Source organism: Haemaphysalis longicornis, unplaced genomic scaffold (genome assembly GCF_048455015.1).
Source record: "Haemaphysalis longicornis isolate Haplotype H1 unplaced genomic scaffold, Haemaphysalis longicornis Haplotype H1 scaffold_3, whole genome shotgun sequence".
Classification (NCBI taxonomy): domain Eukaryota; kingdom Metazoa; phylum Arthropoda; class Arachnida; order Ixodida; family Ixodidae; genus Haemaphysalis; species Haemaphysalis longicornis.
In genome coordinates this window covers 168,434,904-168,457,467 of record NW_027526335.1, presented here as the reverse complement: position 1 = coordinate 168,457,467, position 22,564 = coordinate 168,434,904, and the positions used below count along the sequence as shown (strand labels likewise).

The 22,564-nt window shown below is 44.5% G+C and overlaps 1 protein-coding gene across 7 annotated transcripts in view; it reads left to right on the top strand.

The window, feature by feature from the left end:
- Positions 1-22,298, top strand: part of LOC144175627 (E3 ubiquitin-protein ligase MIB2-like) — a 279,842-nt gene extending 257,544 nt beyond the window's left edge. For 2 of the 7 annotated variants that reach the window (XM_077704677.1, XM_077704678.1), the window contains exons 15-18: positions 2,626-3,048; positions 4,628-4,809; positions 7,524-7,618; positions 21,021-22,288. In XM_077704677.1, the coding sequence (XP_077560803.1) occupies positions 2,626-3,048; positions 4,628-4,809; positions 7,524-7,618; positions 21,021-21,244 (924 nt within the window). In that variant the 3' untranslated portion in view covers positions 21,245-22,288. Of the gene's footprint in view, positions 1-2,625; positions 3,049-4,627; positions 4,810-7,523; positions 7,619-21,020 lie in introns of all 7 variants that reach the window. The other 5 variants (XM_077704679.1, XM_077704680.1, XM_077704681.1 and 2 more) reach the window with 5 other exon arrangements.
- Positions 22,299-22,564: the final 266 nt, after the last annotated feature.

Below are 22,564 nucleotides of genomic sequence, written 5' to 3'. Positions count from 1 at the left end.
TAGGCACAAATTACTGTCGTTTAGGCACATATAGGCTCAATTCGTCCTCGCGGCGAACTAGGCCAGTTGGTGAATGTTCATGGTGAAAGCAGCGCATAAAATACGAAGACAGACAAGGGAAAACACAGCGCCATGTTTGTGTTTTCCCTTCTCTACCTTCGTCTTTTATGCGGTGCTTTCACCATGATCAATTCGTATTTACTTCAGCAGCATATTTTACAACAAATTTACAACAAAACAGCGTACAAGTCTTGTGGTGTGGGAAAGCAGTTTTAGTTTTAGGTGAAAATTAGCCACACAAGAGTTGCTATTTCAATAGATTTAGGTTAAATTCCGAGCGATTTTGACAACGAAATAACAGCTTAAAAGCCATGAGAAGCCAGACCCATCTCAACGATTTGCGGCTTGAAGTTGTACCTCATTTCGGTGGGTAACTATGTGCAAAAAGAGACCAATCGTCCTTCACCTAAAGTTAGGGGATCGTACGTATACTTTAGGACGCTCTATGATATGAATATTACTTCTGGTATATCAGAATGTTTCGGGGTCAGAACCTTCGGCAGTTCTTTTAGCACAGGGAATCTGGGAATTCAATGTCAGACAGAATTGGAGATTGTCAGGCAGGAATGGCTCTATCAGCAACCCGTCCGTCGGGGATAGTGGCCGATCTGTCGCAGACCTTCAAAATGAAGTCATCATTCTTAGTCACAGCTGCGCCCAAGCTCTGAGCTGCGGAAATGTTTTCTGCTATGAGTGTCAAATGAGCACACGAATGTGCCAAGTAATGTTCAAGCGTAGCGTGGTGAAATAATTTCGGCTGTGACAACTTTGTCGTATGCAATGCTGTTAGTACCACCGACGAAGGTATTTGTAGTAGTTTTCCACCCATAGCCTAGTTTTTTAACAGGTAACAACGTGCTGTGGTGGAAGAGGCACAATAGGTAACTGCTGTTTGAAGACACAACTGCAGACCAAAGAACGATGTTAACTGCAGGTATTTTTTCGTTGACGGAGCAGAACGGCCTCCTCCACTTTTCACAGCGCTGATGAATACCGAATAGTAATGCAGGTGCAATAGTTCCGCACAAATTACTGACCAATTCTGTTCTGCCGAAGCGGATGACTAGGGAAGCTGTGTAAATGACACCATTCAGGAATAATGCACTGTAACGTTTATCAATGTTGTACAGCACGCAGCATTCTTAGCAACTAATTCCCTCATGCCTAGTTTTAAAGTGCCCGTCAAGGTTATCCGGCACTGCCAATGATGGCTGGCACGAATACAGTACTTCAAAAGGGCCAAGTTATTAATTCCTAAAACTACGTCTCTTGTTCCTTCGTCCAACACCTTCTGCATCTTTCCATCCTGCAGTGTTGCCGTGATCCGCTGATGTCTGCGCATGTGTTCGTGGCGTCACCTAAAACGTTATTGTGTAACGTTTGCACTAGGTTTTCCCCTAGGAGGCGTCCTTGTCATTGCGTGGTATGTGCGCGGCTGTGTCGCGCTCATTTTTTTCATTTTTTTGTTTTTTATTGCGCTAGAAATGGATAGGGCACATGGACAAAAGTTTCCGAAGTTGGTCCGTGGGCACAGTGCGTCAGAAGAGCATAGAACAAAAGAACAGGTGTAAACAAGAGGGGTGGTCGGTGAGGTTGACTGCGGTGTCGTTGTGCACAGGGCTCTGGCAGCTCAGCCGATGCGAAGAGGTCAAGGTGGCGGCGGCTTGTGCAGTTCGCGTTTCCCAGCTTGTTTCGCATTGCTCATGTTTTTCTTTTGCAAAGGGGGTGCGACAAACACCCGGTCGGGTTCTTCTGAAGCGAAAACAGTCCTTGGAGACCATCGACTTGAAAAACCATAAAAGGCAAATATAACAAAACAAAAACACACATTTGTGTGCGCTAAAATCACATATAGGCTTATACAGTGTAAATAGGCCTTAAAAAGGCCATATAGTAGGCCATGCAGTTAAAATAGGCACTAGAGGCACAATAATCCATTGATTCCCTTAGTTGATTCCCTTCCTTAGTTCATGCTTATATATTACCTAGGCGTGATTAAAAAAAGGGCATTTTGCTGATAGTTCCGGTCTCTACTGATATTTAAAACTGCAAAAATTTGGATAACACAGCTAAGCTATAAAACGGTATTATTATTCACATTAACCTGCAACTGCTAATCCAATTTTGTAGAAAGGTCAACGATTAGGCTGAAGTTTATTTTTTGTCCTGACCGAATATTTGTCGAGGATTAATGATTTTCCGCAACCATTCTAGGGACTGCCAATAACTAGGTTCTTAAAACAAGAATTCAAGACTAAAACACCAACATTTTGAGAAGGCATTATTTCATTTTCTCGAAATGTTCGTGAGCGGCAAAAGTTGCATTGCGTTTTGAATAATAATCGCTAAATCTATTACGGGAGACATTATTCCCCTAGCTTTCATTTTTCTAATGCATGTCAAACCTTTATTCCAGAAAATTATACCTGTACGTCTTACAAGGATGTTTTTTGTATCCTCAACAGCTTTTATTTTTTGGAGAATGAAAGGGTCATTTAAAAAACTCCGACATTTAAACATGATCTGTCGTATAATTTCCCTTTTCCAAAACAACCATATTTCTAGGGCTTTACCCCAGTTGACACTGTGGGTGGTAAAGAGTTGAAGACAGCCCTCTCGATCGCCGTGGAGGGCGGCCATCGCAAGTTTGTTGAGGTCCTCATCGAAGCTGGCGCTGATTTAAACAAAAAGGATGCTGACGGCAATGCGCCTCTCCACATCTCCGTGACCAGAAACCACTGCGAGATAACTGAGCTCCTCGTCGCAGCTGGCGCTGATTTAAACAAAAAGGATGCTGACGGCAATGCGCCTCTCCACATCTCTGTGACCAGAAACCACTGCGAGATAACTGAGCTCCTCGTCGCAGCCGGTGCTGATGTCAACAAGCAGGACGCTAACGGCAACACACCTCTCCACATCAGCTTGATGAGCCGGCTGGCCGTCAAGGCTTCGAAATTAAGTTCCACAAAAGCGCCAAAACTGAAAGAGGTACAGTACTCCAATAAAAAAAGTGGCTGTGTCGCTCATTCTTTCAGACTAAATAGAAATTTTGCAACGCTACCGGCGGCCTCCGTTTTGTTGAAAGCTTTCATTTTCTACCAGTATTTTACCATTTATTACCATGTATATTTCATTAGTCTATTTCTATTACTATTACAATTAGTATATTTTATTTATTATCAGGGTGTTATCCATTGCCAGTTCTTCAATTTATAAGGTGTTGATTGAAATCAACTGCACACATACTTGGGTGTAATATTTCGCGAAATTATTTTATGCGGGCAGTGGTCTGGTCTTCGAGTTTATCGAAGAAATGAGTAAATAATATTTACATCGCTTTCGGCTGCTCTCGGTATTTCGACAGCATAAAAAATTTCCCCGCATTTCCCCGAGGGGAAGAATGTGAAAGTGCGAATGCAGGAGTTGAATTTGCGCGGTTCGGTAACGTTCGCGAAAGAGAGATCACACACACACACACAACTACAAAGAAAGAAAGATGCATTTATTCACAGACACCTATTTGTGTTGTCGTTGTACTTGATTGCTAGAGCGGATCTTAGCTTTGAAATTTCGTGTCAGTACTCCTTTAAGCGGGTGCATTAGCCCTTCTCACGCCCGATTCCTGGCCAATCCCCCACGTGGGTATGTGCCATGCACAGACACCTATTTGTGTTGTCGTTGTACTTGATTGCTAGAGCGGATCTCAGCTTTGAAATTTCGTGTCAGTACTCCCTTAAGCGGGTGCATTAGCCCTTGTCACGCCCGATTCCTGGCCAATCCCCCACGTGGGTATGTGCCATGTCAGCGGCCAGGCAGCGCGCGCCCATCTCCCCCCGTTGCCAAGGAAGACGAGGAGATTCCTGGCCAATCCCCCACGTGGGTATGTGCCATGTCGCCCATCTCCTCCCGTTGCCAAGGAAGACGAGCAGCGCGCGCACCCGAAGCTGTTGCTATGTGGACGGACGGCGGTCACCGGAATTCAGGGTCGCTTATAAAGTGCATTCGCACTTAATACAACTGCCGACTCCCGCACCCCCCCATCCCAAACAAAACAAACTACTTCGATGTTGAAATCAGTCATCAGCCATGCGAATCTCTCTATCCCATTTGCGAGTTTAAAAGCAAGATACATTCATTAATGCTCGTTACTATGCATTTTAAAAAGCTTGCAAAATTTTAGAACTCGCGTAGACTCTAATAAATCACATTGTGTCGAACTTTGGCTGCTCTCAATTAGTACAACCAGCTCCTGACCACGATGAAAGACCGTTTATATTTTATTACCGAATAACGATGGCAGCTTTTCATATTTAATTTCGGTATTGAAAACATTACACCTCAAGCAAAACAACTCCTAGCCAACATTTCCATCTAAGTCATACCTCCCATGAAATCAGCTCTTCTATATTTTCGAACAGGACGTTAGCTATACAAGCAGACATCAAAATTGTACACAACTAAAATCAAATCGATTGTGTATAATTTTTAATTTCATCCACCCAATTTATTTTATTGAGTAGAACATCCACGGATCTCTCATGGGCTAATCCTCACCTTTTCTGAACAGATTGCAACTGAACTAGAAAACCTGCGGCATGAAGAAATCGACAGCTCTCTTGCAGTGGCTTGCTTCTTCATCAGCAGTGGCAGTTCACTAAAGCTAAAGAACGCACAAGGACTTAATCCGCTGAATATTGCTGCCACCATTCCAGTGGTCCGAACGCTACTGAAGTGGGCTCCTAAAACACGGCAAGTAAAATTCTCCTTCAGTTCTTTCTTGAATACTTGGCCATAATTGTGGCCACAGACATTTCACAGCCAATTTCCACATAAACAGGCACACGCACAAGTTACCCAGAAAAAATTCCGAATTATGAAACCCCGAACATTAAATCGCGGAAGAAGTTCCTTTCAAAGACTTTGTCTGAAGGGTCTTCAGTTTCAACACAGTTGCAGTATAATACTTCTGCTTATTTATTATAGACCTATTGCGAAAAAAAATAATTTTGCAGGCGCAGCTTCGTTTATATTACCAGAACCTCCCCAAGCGTCTTTTGTGTTTTGAGGTAACGATGAATATTGGGCGCTATCGGGTTCCGGTAAGATGTCTTTAGCGGAGTTTCTCATTCTCATTCACGTCGCCTGACTGATGAAGACACTGAAATTACGCAGTCATTGTTGTCGCGGTAGTATTCGTCGGTTTGCAAAGAAGGAAAATACGAAGCGACGTAGTTTCAAACCCATCTTTGATAGCGGGGTGCATGCGAGGCTGTGTGGTACGCACAGTTTAAGTTAGGCAGTACTGAGCGTGCACCTATTGCAATTATTTGCCCGTTGTGGAAACTCTTTCAATTTTACTTAGGCTAGATGTCAACTCCGGCAATTTACGTTTTCTCTACTAATCCAAGTCTCACATTATTTGTAGTCAATTATGACTAACGCAAGTGGTAAATTTGAGATCGATCCAAAAAGGTGCGGACAAATATTTGTTACGCTATGTAGAGAAGCATGTTTTGTTGAATGCCACTATTTGTTTCCTGAATGTCGATATGTTTCCCAAGAAACACCAAAGTGAAAAAAAAACGTTTTGTTAGAACAACATTACACAGTCAATTGACATTCCATCCGCCTCACGTACGCTTGTTATACGGCTCTCTCCTTTACCTCTCTCTCTCTCTCTCTCTATATATATATATATATATATATATGTGTGTGTGTGTGTGTGTGTGTGTGTGTGTGTGTGTGTGTGTGTGTGTGTGTGTGTGTGTGTGTATACTTACATACATAAACCATTTGTACGCTTAGACCATTTGGCAGTTAATTAGATTGTTTCTTTGTCTGCATTTTTCGGAGTTGCTAAAAACATCCACATGTTATTGAAGTTCTTTTTTTAAAGATCAACTACAGAAAACAAAGACCGCAAATTTATCACGCGCATGGCACGCATGCTCCTTCAAAACGATGGCCAGCCCAGCGTTCAGCGCACGCGGTGAAATTCGATCGGCACCCCACCAGAAATATTTATAGTATGACTTTAGTAAACCTGATGTTTTGATCTAAAGCACTGATGCTCTGATAAACTCAAACTTGCACCGAATGCGTTAATCTTTCTTGGAGCCATGTGTACTGAATGATACACGCCGCAGGTTGTTTTCTTGCTTGGTGTCAAACTCAAAGTTGTTGTGCGAAATAGCCCCAACATATCATTCGAAACAGAGCCGAACAGTACCCATACTTACATCTCTGCTGTACGTGTCTCTGCGTTTTTTTTTTCGTGCCCTCTGAAAACAAGTTGCAGACCCAAATATCCGAAGTTGCTTTGAAAATACAAACCTTGACAGCTGCGGAGCACTCCAAAATAATTTAGACCTTTTAGGGATCCGTATGCATGGCGCGGCAAAATCTTATCCAATAAATGCAGCTCGTCTCCGAACGTGCACAGTAAGCTTGAGTCAAAAGATTACATTGCAGGTACCCACACAGGCATGGTCAACATATTCGCCAAGCGAAATCAGTTTCCAAACAACCCGCGGACGTTCAACTTTTCCGTAGAAAATCGAAGCCTTTTTCTTATAGAAAGATGGCAATAACGCATGGTTTCTCCAATGAAACTTCGACCAGTGAAAGTCCAAAATTCAGACTGATTGAAACGTATCACATTGGCGCAATGGGACAGACAACGGCTTAATAACGCCGAGTATCCAGCTTCAATTCCCACCACGGGAATACTTTTTCTCGAGGTTCAGGATGTGCCTTTGCTTATTATCATCATAATCATCATCATCAATATTCTGTACGTTTTACTCGGTCATCGAAGCCATCGGTGAAGCATAGGAGGCTTCGCGTTCTAAGTGAAATGCTTTTCGCCAAAACGTGGCATATACAAGCACCTGGAAGTGGTCTAAAATGTAGCAATGCTCAGTGATTAGCAATCCAGGAATGATGCCTTCGTTTCTTCCTGAACTGGTCGCTTGATAGCCTTCCCGATAACTCAGCACAATACATCATTGTTGTCTGTTTTGAAATAAAGTTTCTGGAGGACAGATGCACTTTTGTTCTTTTAGTTTTTCTGTTCCGGGTTGCCTGTTCCGAATAAGGCTGTGAAAGTTTATCTGAAGATATATTCATTGAACTTTCTTCAATAAATTGGTATGCAATGACGCTAGCCTTATTTTGTGGGGAACGCTGAAACGCTGTTAGTGCGCATGGTTCCAAAACAACGCTTGTTTAGGAAATTCTTAAGTCCGGCAAATGTTGGGGGTTTTGTGATGTGTGTTTGCTTTTTTATATAATTCTTTGTTTTTCATATCATGTACAACTACTTTAACCCCTAATAAGACAAACAAAAGTCACATAAGTTATCGTATTCGTTTGTTTCGTACGTTTCTATCGTGGCTAGCCCACTAGCGACTTTCTGCCCCCTAGAGGCCTAGATTATGCGGATTTAACTTTTTATGTTATAGTGGACCACCACCGAAGGAGGCGTCAGTTCAGACAAGCGCGGAGCATGATACCGCTGGGGCAGAAGGCTCTGCAAGTTCAACGGAAACCACTGGCGGTGAGCAATCTTTTTCCATGGCCGTATCCATAAATGATCTATCATAGATATTGGTCATTCATTTGTGCATCTGTGACCCTTCTATCCCACAAGTACCTTAGTCAGGTTTGAATCGTTTGTTAGCCGCTGAAATAAAACGTTTTTATAATGGCAGCGCACTGGTCGCGCGAGCTTTATTGCAATTCAACCTAAACCAGTAACTCCTATAACAATTTTGTCTTAAAGTGTAACGTAAATTCAAAAACTTTAGGCGCCCTTTAGGCCACATAATGATTACGAAACGCCACGTGCAGTGGGAAGGTTGTCCGACAAACAGCCGAAATAAAAAAAGTCCGCGTATCTGCTCCTTTCGTTCCAAATGTGAAGGGAAGGCTATAGTCGACTGGCGCCCCTCGAAAGTAAATGTGTCCCTTCTCTTTTTGCGTTCACCTGTCATGTTGTTCCTCTCCCGTCTCGTTTCTCCCAAGATAACGCGAGAGAGCTTTGCTCAAGAGAATTTAAATTTACCGCGTACCACTGCTCCAAATCGTGTGCCCCGGTGCCAGTGCTGCCGTATGCCGGAGACTCGCGTGAATCGAGAAACCCTACTATAGCATTTATACAACCACGTTGCCCTACTTCGCGAGCATTCCAAGGGGAACGTGAAACCTATCTAGTAGATCCTTTTGTTGTTGTTGACGTTTGATATTTTTAAATGCCGCCAGGTAGCGCGGGCAACACCAGGAGGCGTTTTTGGTAAGATGACATGTCATAACCCCGCTTCAATGGGGAAACCAATAGCAATCATCATCATCATCATCATCATCGGCGGTTTTGCACAGTTGATGTAGCATTTTATTTGCTATCGCAAAAACCATGCATCCATGATTTTTTTAATAACGAAGCACTGCACATAGCCTCATCTATTGATTATCTGCCTTCTATTTCCGTAATATCTTGTTTTTGTTCAACAATGTCGACAAGTATGAACATTAATACCGGACTAAGACGTTTGGATTTGACTGTAGGTGTACCAGACTATTGCGCAGTTTCTGTTTTACTTTGGCTCTGTGGCTGAATTGAGTCACAGACCGACAGACAGACATACAGACAGACCAAAATTGCTGCGAGTAAGTGTGCCAAAAAAAGACTATTTACTTTGAAAATAACGGGTGCATTTGAGCACTGTAGTCTATTTTAATTCTTCTGGTGCCACTCATCTGGTAGCGGGGTAACGACGAACGTGAGCGCACATCCTACGCGTTGACGAGTTGTACTCTTTAGCGATGATAGCAATCGTCTTTTTGCGATAAGCACCTCACGCTCCAGAAATTTGAGAGGGCTTGGTTAAAGCTCCCGTCAATGCATTTTCTGCCTTGACCTGTCCACTTACAAAAAGTGAGAATTCGGCACCCGCTCCCAGCCTCGAGGCACGAGGAGCAAAAGAAAAAAACAGTACCGGGAACAGGCCACATTACAAGTAAAATTTTTCGCTGTTTAACATTTCGAAATAAGTAGCAGAAGAAATCTAACTTTTAAAAGTAGCCTCCTCCGTTCTCTGAGAAAAAAAAGGTCATGTACGTACTCCTGTAATGCGCTTTTCTACCCAAAACGATCCTGTAGATGCTCCAACAAGCAGACAATGACTTCACCCTACACAAATCCGCGGGCGCTTCATTTATGATCTTTGCTGTTACGAAAATGGATTGGCTTGGATTTGCCTTCATACTTCGCGAACTACAGGGAACCATTCCTGTCAATGAAGAGAACACCAGGTTGCTTATCCAGCCTTTGCAAAATATCTGTGCGGGCGGCCTGAAATTTGCTTTCCGCGAAATAAACAAACTGGATGCCATTTCAGGAAGCAGTGGTGCTTGACTTCGACACGTCATGCTACCCGTATGACGAGAGTTGTTCGGCTGAACCATTTTGAAAAATACAGCTATAAACGTTCTCTTTTTTGTTTGAGTGGGGGTGGCCTCGTTGAGTGGTACCTGGTGGTAAAACAAACCTTACTAACTTCCGCGAGAGGGTGACCCCTGAAAGGCTATACGCGCATTATTGCGGGGCTGTGCCGACAGTCTGACAAGTTAAATTAGCTGGCTAGATGCATTTTTGGTAAAGTTAAAGCCGAATGCCTAAATGTAAACAAAACAGCCACCGTAGCCATTTTTCGCGCAGCCGCCTGTGAAAAACCACAGAATAAGCAAATATTTCAACCAAAGGGGCATTTAAACAGTGGAAATAGGTGAAAAAATTTCCTCGCATTTCCCCAGGGGACGAATGTGAAAGTGCGAATGCAGGAGTTGAATTTGCGCGGTTCGTTAATGTTCGCGAAAGAGAGATCACACACACACACAACTACAAAGAAAGAAAGATGCATTTATTCACAGACACCTATTTGTGTTGTCGTTGTACTTGATTGCTAGAGCGGATCTCGGCTTTGAAATTTCGTGTCAGTACTCCTTTAAGCGGGTGCATTAGCCCTTCTCACGCCCGATTCCTGGCCAATCCCCCACGTGGGTATGTGCCATGCACAGACACCTATTTGTGTTGTCGTTGTACTTGATTGCTAGAGCGGATCTCAGCTTTGAAATTTCGTGTCAGTACTCCTTTAAGCGGGTGCATTAGCCCTTCTCACGCCCGATTCCTGGCCAATGCCCCACGTGGGTATGTGCCATGTCAGCGGCCAGGCAGCGCGCGCCCATCTCCCCCCGTTGCCAAGGAAGACGAGGAGATTCCTGGCCAATTTCCCACGTGGGTATGTGCCATGTCAGCGGCCAGGCTGCGCGCGCCCATCTCCACGTACGCAAACATCGCCGGTGGACGCAGGTTCAGGGTCGCCTAAGAAGTGCATTCGCACTTAAAAGAGCAAGCCTCCTGCGCAGCTTCGTGGGCTGCCTGGTTTCCCGGTCCCGCCAAATCATGGCCAGGAGTCCAGGCTATACGGACTTGAATGCCATACAGTTGTAGTGTCATTGTTTGCCGGATAATTTGGTTTACGGAAGGGTGCGTTGAAAATGGTCGCCGAAGTTCTTGAAATGCTTCGTAGCAATTGGTTAATATTCTGGTCTTTTTTGGTATAGGTTGATGGTGGTCGTACATCAAGTAGTCAAGAGCATGGGTAATGGCAAGTAGTTCCGCTTCCGTGGGTGTGACAGGAATTTTGGAGTGTCGGGTTCGTATAATGGTTCGGTCATCTGGGGAAACGCAGGCAGTTCCAACATTTGGAGGTGTCAGGCTGGCATCAGTATAAATGTCGATTTCATCGGGTTGTTTTGTGCTGAATAGCCTCTGACAACGTTTTTGTCTAGGAATGGCCGTTGTGCGGGTGATGGGGTGAGTTGTTGATTCGGTCAGGAGAGGTCGTGTCCACGGACGAATAGGTATCGGGAAATCAGGTAAGGGAATGTTGATTTGCTTATCCCAGGCCGTGAGTATGGCGCCTTGATGTGTAAGTTATCGTTTGCAGTTGTATTGGTCAGTTTGCACTTGAATGATTTTTTCAATTGGTGGAAGAGCAGCCGAAGATTGAAGGTTAGAGGTTTTTCTACGGCGTAGTAAGCCAGTGATTGTACAAAGAGTTGCATTGTGAAGGACATTAAGAGCGCGTCATTGGGTACAATCCAATGTGTAAGATTGGGCTAATCGACCAGATTTAGGGGAAATCCCCAAGGTGGAGTAAGTTTCTGTGAAGGAAAGTTTGACATCCACCTAAATGCAGCCATACGGCTACAAAGGAAAGCTATACAGCTTTCTCAGAAACTTCGCAGTTGATGAAAAATTCGTCCTTTGTAGCCGTATGGCTGCATTTAGGTGGATGTCAAACTTTCCTTCACAGAAACTTACTCCACCTTGGGGATTTCCCCTAAATCTGGTCGATTAACACCTGTCCTTCACTTCGAGTTGTTGATCAATTCGCTTTCGCGCTACTAACGACTAACTTCCTGGTTAGCTCAGTTGGTAGAGCGACTGCTCCGGTTAAGATTGGGCTCCATATGTAAGAATAGCGTCTGCGACGGCGCGGGCAAATGTCTGCACAGCTTTTTGCTTTGCTCCTCCATGCTTATTAGTCTTCGTATGGCATGTTGAGTCGAATTCCATTTCTCTTTTAGTTGGTTAAGCCATATAGTCGGGCTACTTTTGTAACCGACGGGGTTGCGTAGTAGGCGAATGTGGTCGAGTTTGGTGGTGATCGGTGTGGTGCCAACGATGATGCAAGGCGGACTAAAGTCAGGAGCTTGGTTGCGGCCAAAAACTGACAGGAATTCTGTTTTATTGGAGGCTAAGGAAACCCCGAGAACCGGTAGGGTACATTCATTTCATTTTCATTCATTTCATTTCAAGTCTGCATTTATTTCACGCTTTTTGGTACACAAGGAGGCGGGAGAAAAAGCCACCCAACGGTAGCTTGACGAGGCCCCTGCCTCCTGTAACATGGACAACATTGAGCACAGTACATACAAGATCATGTTGTTGTCAACCATAGACAAAAGAATATGTTGTCAATTTTACAACATTGTATAAATACATAGTTACGCACAGATACAGTAGATACATACATACGCAAATGTAAAATCAACTTGACATACATGCCAAAATTCCGATGTAACCCGAATGATTGGAAGTCACAAGTGTAACAAGTGTTTACACCTACATACGAGTGCAAGAAAGACCAATACAATTTTTCATACTTATACGTCGGCATCGATCTTCCAGTAAACTCACAATTTATTTAATAAAATCAGGCGTATGACACAAGAAAATATTAGAAAGTTCAAAATAATTAATCATGAAGATATAGCTCAAACACTTGTTTAACAGATAAAGTATCTATGTCCTTCCCCAATCTGTGAAGGCCGTTTAGCAATACCGGTATTCTGCTTCGTAGCATATTGTCTCCGTAAGTGGTTGTATTGAAAGAGACCGACCATAACTCCGGATGTCTCGTAACACGTGCATGAACATTTTTAAATAATTTAGACATAATAACCAGGCTATTTGTACCTTTATTTCTTTCTGTAATTCATTTACAGAACTTTCTGTACCTTTATTTCTTTCTGTAATTCATTGCTTTCTACTGCATTTTGGAGAGCCGTAATCATAGTTCGTTCATTCAAGTAGTCCCTTGACTCGGTCCATATTGTGATATCATCCGCATAACTTGTAAACCTCACAATAGTGCCTCTTTGAAGGTTCCGGGCGATCCTAGTCATGGCTAGATAAAAGAGCGTGGGACTGAGGATCGAGCCTTGAGGAACTCCTCATGTCGACGTAGAAGGTACGAGGGGTCCAACCTGGAAATATTCCTTGAAGCTTGGTCTGGCGGCTTTTCTGTGCTCATATCTGTGCACAGACCCATATCTGTGCTCGTTGGCTAGGAAAGTCCTTAGCCAAAGGCCTTTCGGAGGGCCAGTGCGAGATCATAGTCCGGGAGTCTCGAACAGCTTAAAGGGTCCATGAAGACAAAATACAACTTTGGTTAACTTGAAATAGTTTGGCTTCAGTACCTCACTCAGCTCCATTCCGGCCAAGAAAAACGTTTTTAACCGATAAAAACGCAGGAAATACTTAAGAACTTTCAAATTTCGCGCCACACAGACGTGTTATCAACACGAGTGACGTCATATGGGCCATCACTAAAACATTATTTCAGTGTCCTAACTGCAGGTTAGCATTCAAGCGATTCGATCAAACGGAACTAGTGGCCCACTACAATCGTCCAGTCATGTGTCCTGGCGATTGATCAGTTCGGCCGCCGTCAATCGCCCAAACAAGATTCTGTGACGTCATAGAAAAGTTGCCGGAAACTGGCTAGCGAGTCGCCACTCCTCCACGCGTTTTCTTTAATATCTCCGTTATTTTTCCGAAGTTTGTGATTAAATTGGTATCATTGTTATCGCGACAGAGCAGTCTTTCTAATGAACTAAACTTGTATTTGTCGTAATGGCCCCTTTAAGCGAATAATGACGCGTCGCACGCGCCATAGACTGTCGCTAGTGCCGAGATTCGGGTGGAACCCAGTATGGTTTCCGCCTGAACCTCGACTCTCGAAGGTATGGTTTGACATACTCGAGGTAGTGCACTATTGTATTGTTAATGAGTCGTTCGATGAGTTGCATAGGACAGGTGTGAGGGACATTGGCCGAAGATGGGAAAAATCCTTAGGAGAGGTCTGTTTTTTTTATGTTTCGGTATGGGATATATGAGGGATAGATTGAGATGTGGAGGTGCCTGCCCGGTTTCCCACGAATCGTTGATTTGTTCCAAGAGCTTATATCGTGCTGGTTCTGGAAGGTTGAGGAGGTGGGTCGATTGTATGCCGTCGTGTCCGGGGGCAGACTTCGGTCTGGCTTGTCGAATAGCTGTAGAAATGTCGGAGTACGGTTCCGGGATCGAGATTTCGGGTAGAGGGGGTGGGAGAGTTAGTGATACGTGTGGAAAGAAGCTTTTGAGCAGCAACTCTTCGGTATCCACGGGAGTCGTGCTGCACAGCATGATGGTGCTAATTATTGGTGTCTTGCTCCGTTTTTTGTCCACAAAGATTCGGTAAAATTTCCATAAAGAAACATAACCTGGTGCTTTCCTGAGGTTGTGACACAGATTTACCCAGTTGTCGCTTGATAGTTTATTTTGGTATTGATTAATGACCTTGTACTGATGTCGGATACGTCGGAGTATGTTGTGCCTTCTTCCATTTGAGCGGTAGAGCTGGGTGAGGTACTCCATTCGCTTCCAATGGTTGGCGAGGTGATTGTCAAATGTAGGGGAATCTTCATCGCATGTAATAGTTTCCAATGCAGCAGCAGAGGATTTCCGTATAGTTTCAGCCATTGCTGCAAGTGATGTAGAGGGGTCGTATTGAAGCAGACAATCTCGGAAAGAAGACCAATCAAGGTGGGTGCGCTGTTTCTTGTTCCGCCTGTCCCGGATTCGTTTTCCGCGTCAGAAAACCCGTAGACGACGAGGAAGTTATTTAGAGGATGGGATGACCGGCCCTGGACAATCACCCTCTATGGGTATGTGTCGGCTGGGTGTACCCTGAAGGGAACCGGCAAAATAGACGAGGCAATTATGGGACGTCGGAGAAGAGGAAAAGGAGATGGGTTGGTGACGGAGTAGTGGAATCAGATGAGGAAGTCTTTCTGGGGCTGCCCGCAAGGTGCAGTATTCATGGTCTTCCGAGGCCGTCGTCGAGGACGCCTGGAGGCCCAGCCAGTTTACAGCACCGGCCGCATCTACTTGCTGCTCGAAAGGTGCGCAATAAATCTCCGGCATCACCTCTGTGGCGAGGTGTTCCCGTGGCGATTTACCAACAGCCGCCGCAGCAATGATGTCTCATCGAGTGCATCAACTGTGCCAGAGCACATGAGCCGCTCCGGTCATTTGCAGTTTCGTTTTTGAACTGAACTGCGATATGCTAGTTTTTCCGCCCTAGCCGAACTTTGTATCCTTTGGATAGCGGCCCTTATATCATACCGTTAACTGTACATTCGTCTCGTTAGCTCATCTCAGCCAGAATAATGTTCATCTACGCCTACGTCGTCATTGAATTTCTCAAGTGCTGTGTCATTTGTGTGACGTTAATCCCGAGCCCTAGCCACTAATACCACTGCACAAGCAATAATAACATAAAGTGAAACAACTTGTGGTAGCCATAACTGCAAAACGAAAACATCATGGTGCTCACAGAAAGGAACGTAAGGGTTCCTGTGTGGTGGTTTTACACTGAACAATGCTTGCGCACGTGATGGCGGTACGAAGGAAGGAATATAGGTAAAGGAAAGGCAGGAATATCAACCAGGCTGTGGCCTAGTTCGCTATCCTACACGTGGGGAAGGGGAACGATGGGAAAAAAGATGAAAACCAGGAAAAGAAGGGGAAGGTAAATAGAGAGCGTAAAAGGTGTGGCCAGCACCACGACGCTATAGGCGATTGAGGTCATTGACTTCACAGAGCAGTCCCTTGCGCTACAGTCTGCTGTGCAAGTTCGTTGCTTTTAGGAAGTACGGGAGCGCTTTTGTGACCGTGTGCGTAGATGACGGTGAAGGCGAGTGGCCCAGGATTTTCTCTTCAGAGAACGGCCGCCGAGAATGGAGCTTCCGTAAAATTGAGGAGAGCTGCCTTCTTGCCGATGAAAAACGCGGACATTCGCATAGAAGATGGTGTATGGTCTCCGGTGTGTCGCAGACTTCACACTCCTCACTGTCTGCCATTCCAATCAAATGGGAGTAAGCATTTGTGAAGTCGACTCCAAGCCAGAGACTGCAAAGAACTGTTGCATCAGTCCGTGGGAGGCCTAATGAAAGAGGACGCTGAAGGTGCGGGTCCAGGGCATGACTACTAGAGCTCGTGAACTCTTGCGTAGTCCATTTGCCTATCGTGGTCTCCCGGGCAAGTTGTTATGGTATATGTCTGGGTTAGTCTGCGACGCGATATAAGGGAGATCGTTCCACAAGCGGACAGCACGTGCAAGAGCAGATGAATTGAAAGAGTTTGTGGCGCCATAGATTCTGGTGAAGCTGCGTTGACTGAATAATCTGCGTGATGTGGAAAGATAGCTTAAAGTGGATATAGGGGAGGGTCTGCTACGATAAATGTATTTGTGAAAAAATCATAAAAGCGCTATTTCCTGCCTGATATGCAATAGTTCTAGCAAAAGATCATGTTTAGAAATTTATATGCTTGAACTGAATTCATATGATTGATATAAACCGCGCCGCCCGATTTTGTACGGCTTCTAGTTGGTCAATTAAATAATTTCGAAAGGGGGACCAAACTGAGAATGTGAAGTCTAGCGGTGGTACTACAAGTATGTGCGTAGACTTCACTCGGAGACATTTTATCCCATTTGCCATGAGGTACACCAGTTAAGTACTTTGTTTAGATCTTCATGGTATATAGCGATATCATCGTCATTGGATATTTGCCGACAAAAAACACACTCATGGGCGACTAGGCACATTTTTTATGAAATATTGTTAGGTAAGTCGTAATGTAAATTAGGAACAGTAAAGGGCGAATGACAGACCCTTGTGGGACACCGGAAAGTAATGGTGTAGTAGAAAATTCAAAATTATTGGATAATAAAAAGTGAGAACAGTTAGTAAGAAAGCCACGAATCTAAGCAAGCGCATATGAGCCAATGTTTAATAGGCTGAGTTTGCGTAAGAGCAAGGAGTGAGCTACTTTATCAAAGGCTTTGCTGAAATCGAGGAAGACGCAGTCAGTTATTGTTCCCGAGTCAAGGGATATGTGCAAATTATTGGCAAATCGCAGAAGCTGAGTTTCGCAAGAGAACTGTTTTTTTTTGGTGCCATGCTGAGCAGGTATAAAGAAAATATGTTCTTGAAAAAACTTGATAACGTGAGTGGCGATGATATGTTCCAAACGTTTGCATGGCACAGATGTAAGCGATATGGCACGAAAGTTACGCGGATCATGGCTTGCCCCCTACTTACGCACTGGGACCACCCTGCTTATTAACCAGTCGTTAGGAAGCTCAGCCGTAGGAAGTGACTGCGGGCATTACATGCGAGGTGCACCAGATACTCCAATCATTGCCGTGCCGTGTTCGCGTCCTCTGGACCCGCCGGAGCACGACCACGCATGCCCTCGCCGACTCAGCCGCTCACCCGCAGCAAGTGGTGTACCCACTCCCGTTTCTACAGCTCTCACTGGAAGACACCCTACTCATCAAGAAAGATATTCTTCGACGCTCCACGCGTGCCCTTCTCCCTCCGGGTGGGTGAGACCTTCCTGGCGGCTTAACCCGTCGTGAAGAGGTCGTGCTTCGAAGAATCCGCCTGGGTGTCGCACTGACGCGTGCTGTGCGAGCAACGTGGACTTTTAGTCTTGCAGATCCCTCCGCGACCTTCCCCTACTGCCCTGCCCCTGTTGCTGAAGCGACATTGGAACATTTGCTAGGGACGTGTCCAGGGCTTCAATCAACCCGAGCTCGACACATGGGGCCCACAGGACATCGCCCAGGGCGACCTCCAGATATTCATCGGTGGGCGCACGGCCCACTTTACAAGAAACTGTTGGAATTTATTTCCGAAACTGGACTCTATAGTTTCCTGTAGTGCGCCCGCCTCACACTGTGGTGTGTCTTTCTTTCTTTCCTTTTTTTTTGCTTTCCGTCTTCCTCGTTCCCCTGTCCTGTTTTGCCTATTGTTTTCCTGTTATCTATGCCCTGTGGCAGACTGGCGCAATAAAAAAAAAGATATCCGTTCAAGAACAATAGCAGAATAATCGGATAGCAGAATAATCGGATTTTTATCGTGATACCATTAAAGCCACAAGCAGAAGAAATCTTCAGTTTGTCGATGATAGACGGTATTGCTTCTGAGCGAAGTATTATGATATCTTTCACGGAAACTTTGACAACTCTGAGAGAATTATGTTATTAGTACTGGCTGGTTCCCTAAGGTTTCAGCGAAGTTAGAGTAAAGATGCATCCTAATTATTTGAGCTCCATTTATTTGAGACAGTAAGGGAAGTTTGTCATGCTTCTTATTACAGCTTACAATGTTTCAAAATTGTTTAGAATTTTATTGCAGTACACAGGACAAATTACGGTAATTAATGAAAATTCAGCGACTTTAAGTTCGCTTGGGTTTGTTGCACCTGCAGCTTTGCATGCTGACCATAGAGCAGAAGACAGGGACGATCTTGTAGCTCTAAAGAGTCTTCTCTTGCGGTTAGAGAGCCGATTTAAGTGCGTATTGTATCAAGGGGAATTAGCATTGCCGTACACCTTTCTTAGGAAAATATTTATTCACTAATTGCAACATTTTATTTTTAAACAAATCCCAGTTTTTTGTAGTGCGTTCAAAACTTGCAGAAATGAACTAGTCTAAAAAAGGAACATCAGTTTGTATTTCTTGCATTAAAGTGGGCGTTCTTTTCTCTCGGATCATTTTAAAATGATTGAGCGAGCGCAGGGGTGGAAGGGATAACGAAAACTGAATTGTATCATGATTGCTGAAACCTGGCATCAATGTTATCGGGGGCACAGGATGTGCAGGTGGCGGGAACACAAGATCTAGATGTGATGATGTAGTCAAAGTGAGGGGCGTCGCATACTGCACTAATTTTGATGGACCAAAATCATCACAAAATAAAAAAAGGAGACATTCGGATGGCGTTGCGATGGAGCACTGATACCTGTCTGACCATTGAATGTCGGGAAACCTGAAATCGCCTAAAAGAATTCCAGTTGCGCCAGGGAAACGTACAGTGACCTGGTTCAACAGTCCTGAAACGATTCACAAACACTTGACGCGCTGGATGGTGGTCGATAACACGCTGGTATTATTAAGTTTTTAAAACCGGTACGAATACAACACCATGTCGATTCTATGTCAGTAAGTATAGCAATAGGAAAGCATTGAATTGCATCTTGGACCGCGATTAGAACACCAGCAACTCGACGCTCAAAACTGTCGCAGCGAAACACCTTGTAATGTTATGCGCATTGAAATATTTCATCATGAAAAACTGCGCTGAACAACCAAGTTTTAATTAGAGCGACCACACCGGCGTCACAATCATTCATCAAGGCACACAAGTCATCACTTTTTAACAAAAGGCTGCGTATGTTAGTGCTTAGTACCTCTAACTTAGTGTTGGAGCTTGAACTAGTACCGCCCCCTGCGTTGCCCTAACTTACAGCACTGGAGTGCGTACGGCCCTACGGAAGTTTACGTTGGGTAGCAGCGTGGGCACCATATGCGGTGTCACTTGCGACACTACTGGAGCTACTGCCGGAGCATTTACTTGTAGAGTCGGGAGCACCTGTGCTATCACCTACGTCATTACTTGGTGAGGAACGTTTTCCTGTAGCACTACCGATGACGACCTCTGCTTTAGTGGTTTTATTTAGTAGCCTTAGCTTTTTCCACTGGCAAAAAGTTTTGTGTGACGAAGATTCTGCGGAACTTGTAATGCGTTACCATATTCGCACAAAATATTTCTCGCATCCCGCGTAGTTGTGCAAAAGTCCTCGCTCATACTAACATTGCTGCCAATATTAAGAAGCGTTAATTGAAAACTGTTTTTTTTTTGTAGGCCGCAAATGTTGCCACAAGAGCACGGTTCCGGTCCCTGGTGAATTTGCCGATTTTTTGCGCACGACCGATGTGATCGACTATGGAGTCAGCTAAGAATAATAGAAAAAAGCGAGATAACTTTTTTTCGTATTATCGGAGTTTCTGAGACGTCATCTGCAATCCCTAAGAACACAATGTGGCTCCTTCACGAGCGCACCTCGATATTATCAAGCCGTGTTCGGAGCGAGTTCATTTCAGTATCAACGCGCTAGACTATAGCACGTGTCGCACAAGGCCCTCCTTCCAGCTGTCAAGGCAAGCTAATTGGCTTTCCACAGAACTCAATCGCTTGCCAATGTCAGCAATCTGGCTTGTAGCTGTTATCTGTTTTTTTAAGGTCAGATATGTCATTGGCCAAGCAGTTTGTGTTGTCTCAATTATGATAGACCGTGTGTTCAGTTCCTTCAGTACTTCGGTCATTTCTGGGAGCGAATCAACACCAAACCCAGGGTTTTGCTTCACATCGCTACACATAAGCAAAGATAAGGCACAGAATGGTCCAAACAATGCTTCTGGGCATGCACGTGCCACTAGAAAATCGATCAACACATCGGAAACAGGCATGAGAAAGTTGGCTCGAGTTACTGGACAGTGAGGGCAATAGCATTTCAGAACCAGGTTGGCTGAAAACGGGCTGGCGTGATTTTTTTCGCTAGGCAATATGGCACACAAACTGCTGCAGCTGGGCATCTACAATATTTGAAGGTTTTACCACAAGCCTTTGTAAGAGCCGGTAGGCACCACTTGACAATATTAAAATTACGCTGATGTGACGTCTGAGCACGTTACACGTACAGCATGCCAATTATGAGGCAACATCTCAAGTACGTGCTCGTGGTGATTACGGAACGCTTTTGGAAGGCACGTCCACAAACATTGCACATGCGTTAAAAACTGGCAGCGTCTAATGCCTCAACTTTTCACGTGTTGCCTACGGCGCTACTAGAATGCAGCGCAACAAAATATCAAGGAATACAAAAACAACCAAATCGACGTGCGGTCTTAGACCAGAACCTAATGAAAAGCGTTCGAGCCGCAAATACCTAACGAACGTTGGATTCTGTTTAAGTAAAATGCGTGAATGTTAAAAAACGTTTTAACGGGATTTGATCAGAAGCAGTGAGAATACTGAAAGTAAAGCCTCCGCTTCAGGACACGGCAACGCATAAAACACTGTTATTTTTAACATTTTCTCACGGCTATTTGCTAATAGTCCGAAACGAACCAATTGAAAACACCGTCCCGTTATGCGGCAGCTATACGTTTCCAGTGGAAGGTACTTGCTGACTGATCAGTTTGATTTGTTGCAGCACCGGGCCCGTCCGATGAAGAAGCCAATTGCAGGTCGGCAAAGAAAAGGCCGAAGGAAGAAGAGATCGACGATCGTCATACCTGCGCCATTTGCATGGAGAGAGAACGAACGGTGGCCTTCCTCTGTGGACATGGCGCGTGCCAGGAATGCGCCACGAAAATTAAGCGCTGCCACTTTTGCCGGGCACGCGTTAAGAAGAGAATTAAGCTTTATGAAGGTTAAAGACGTAATGTACCAGCTGGACATCACGCACCGGCCCAATACTTGAGTTCAGCCAAATTCAATAACACACCTAATTTCTTGGTAACGGTTTCCTTCTGTCAATGAGTAGCTAATGCTTGCAGGTACATTTTTAGTCTATACTTGGTTTCCGTATGGCATTGCAGCAAAATTTGTTTTTTTGTTCAGCTTGCAAGGTTGTATGCGGAATGTGCATGCTTCCACGTTTATTTGAAATTATATGGATTTGAAAGCAACCAAGGCTTGCAATGTCTTTTCTTTTTACAAGTACAAATCAAGCATAGCGGAACACAGCACAAGATCACGGCTCAAATTTCTGGGAGCGCGATCAGTTTTCCCTAAAGTAGTTGAAATGCACCCCCACGTACAAACTTTCGCTGCACTCTACCGATCACCAGGTCTTATCTAAATCAATTCGTGGCGCTGCTCTGCGAGAGGCCTTATAATCCAATTGAACCTTCCGCATGCAAAACTTCAAGAGTTTGTTCTCTTACGCGCAGTGCTGTGAATGTTACACGACTTTTAAGTAATCCACCGAACAAGCTTATCTAAATATCTCGCCATGACTATCTGCTGAAGCCGGCTAAAAAAAACATGACATGAGACATTGTGTAAAACCATAAATACAACACAAGAAAAGAGTCACGGACAGGCGCTTGTCATCTTTCTTGCATTTTGCCTATTTGCCTTAATAACCAGGCTTTTAGACGGTAACCACCATTCTCTGCAAAAAGTTCTTTTAAAATCGGCGTTGTTACCTCGAAGGTGCATTGTTCCTGCGGGTGTGCACGCAAAACTGCGTTGGCAGACATTAGCACACCTTGTAACTTTGGCCCTGCGGCATAAAAACTGCAATGAACTAGAGCCGATAAGATGTTTAGCCAAGGAATACCACAGCCATGTGCCGTACCCTGACGATTTGCATTTATTGGGTGCCCTATGCAAAAACAATATATAGTGCCCCTCCGACGTCTTGTAATTCGTGCGCAACTAGTCTTAAGCAATGAATCATAACCCTGCCCTCATTATTTTAGCACACATTCATTACTTTCATCCGAACGCACTTGGAGCACAACTGAAGCAGGAGGTCTACTGTGTTTTTGAATAAAATTAGGTCTGCTGTTCCTTGCTCAAGACTCTTCTTGCTTGGGCTTCCGAAGGGATCTTCGAGCGTCTGAACCCTTGCGGAGGCACGTTGCTTGCCTTTTGACGTGATTAGAAAACAGGAGACTCTCCGTGTGCACCTGAGGCATCGGCTTCACTCAAGCAATCACTTTTTAAGTCGCGTATCCTCAAGCTGCT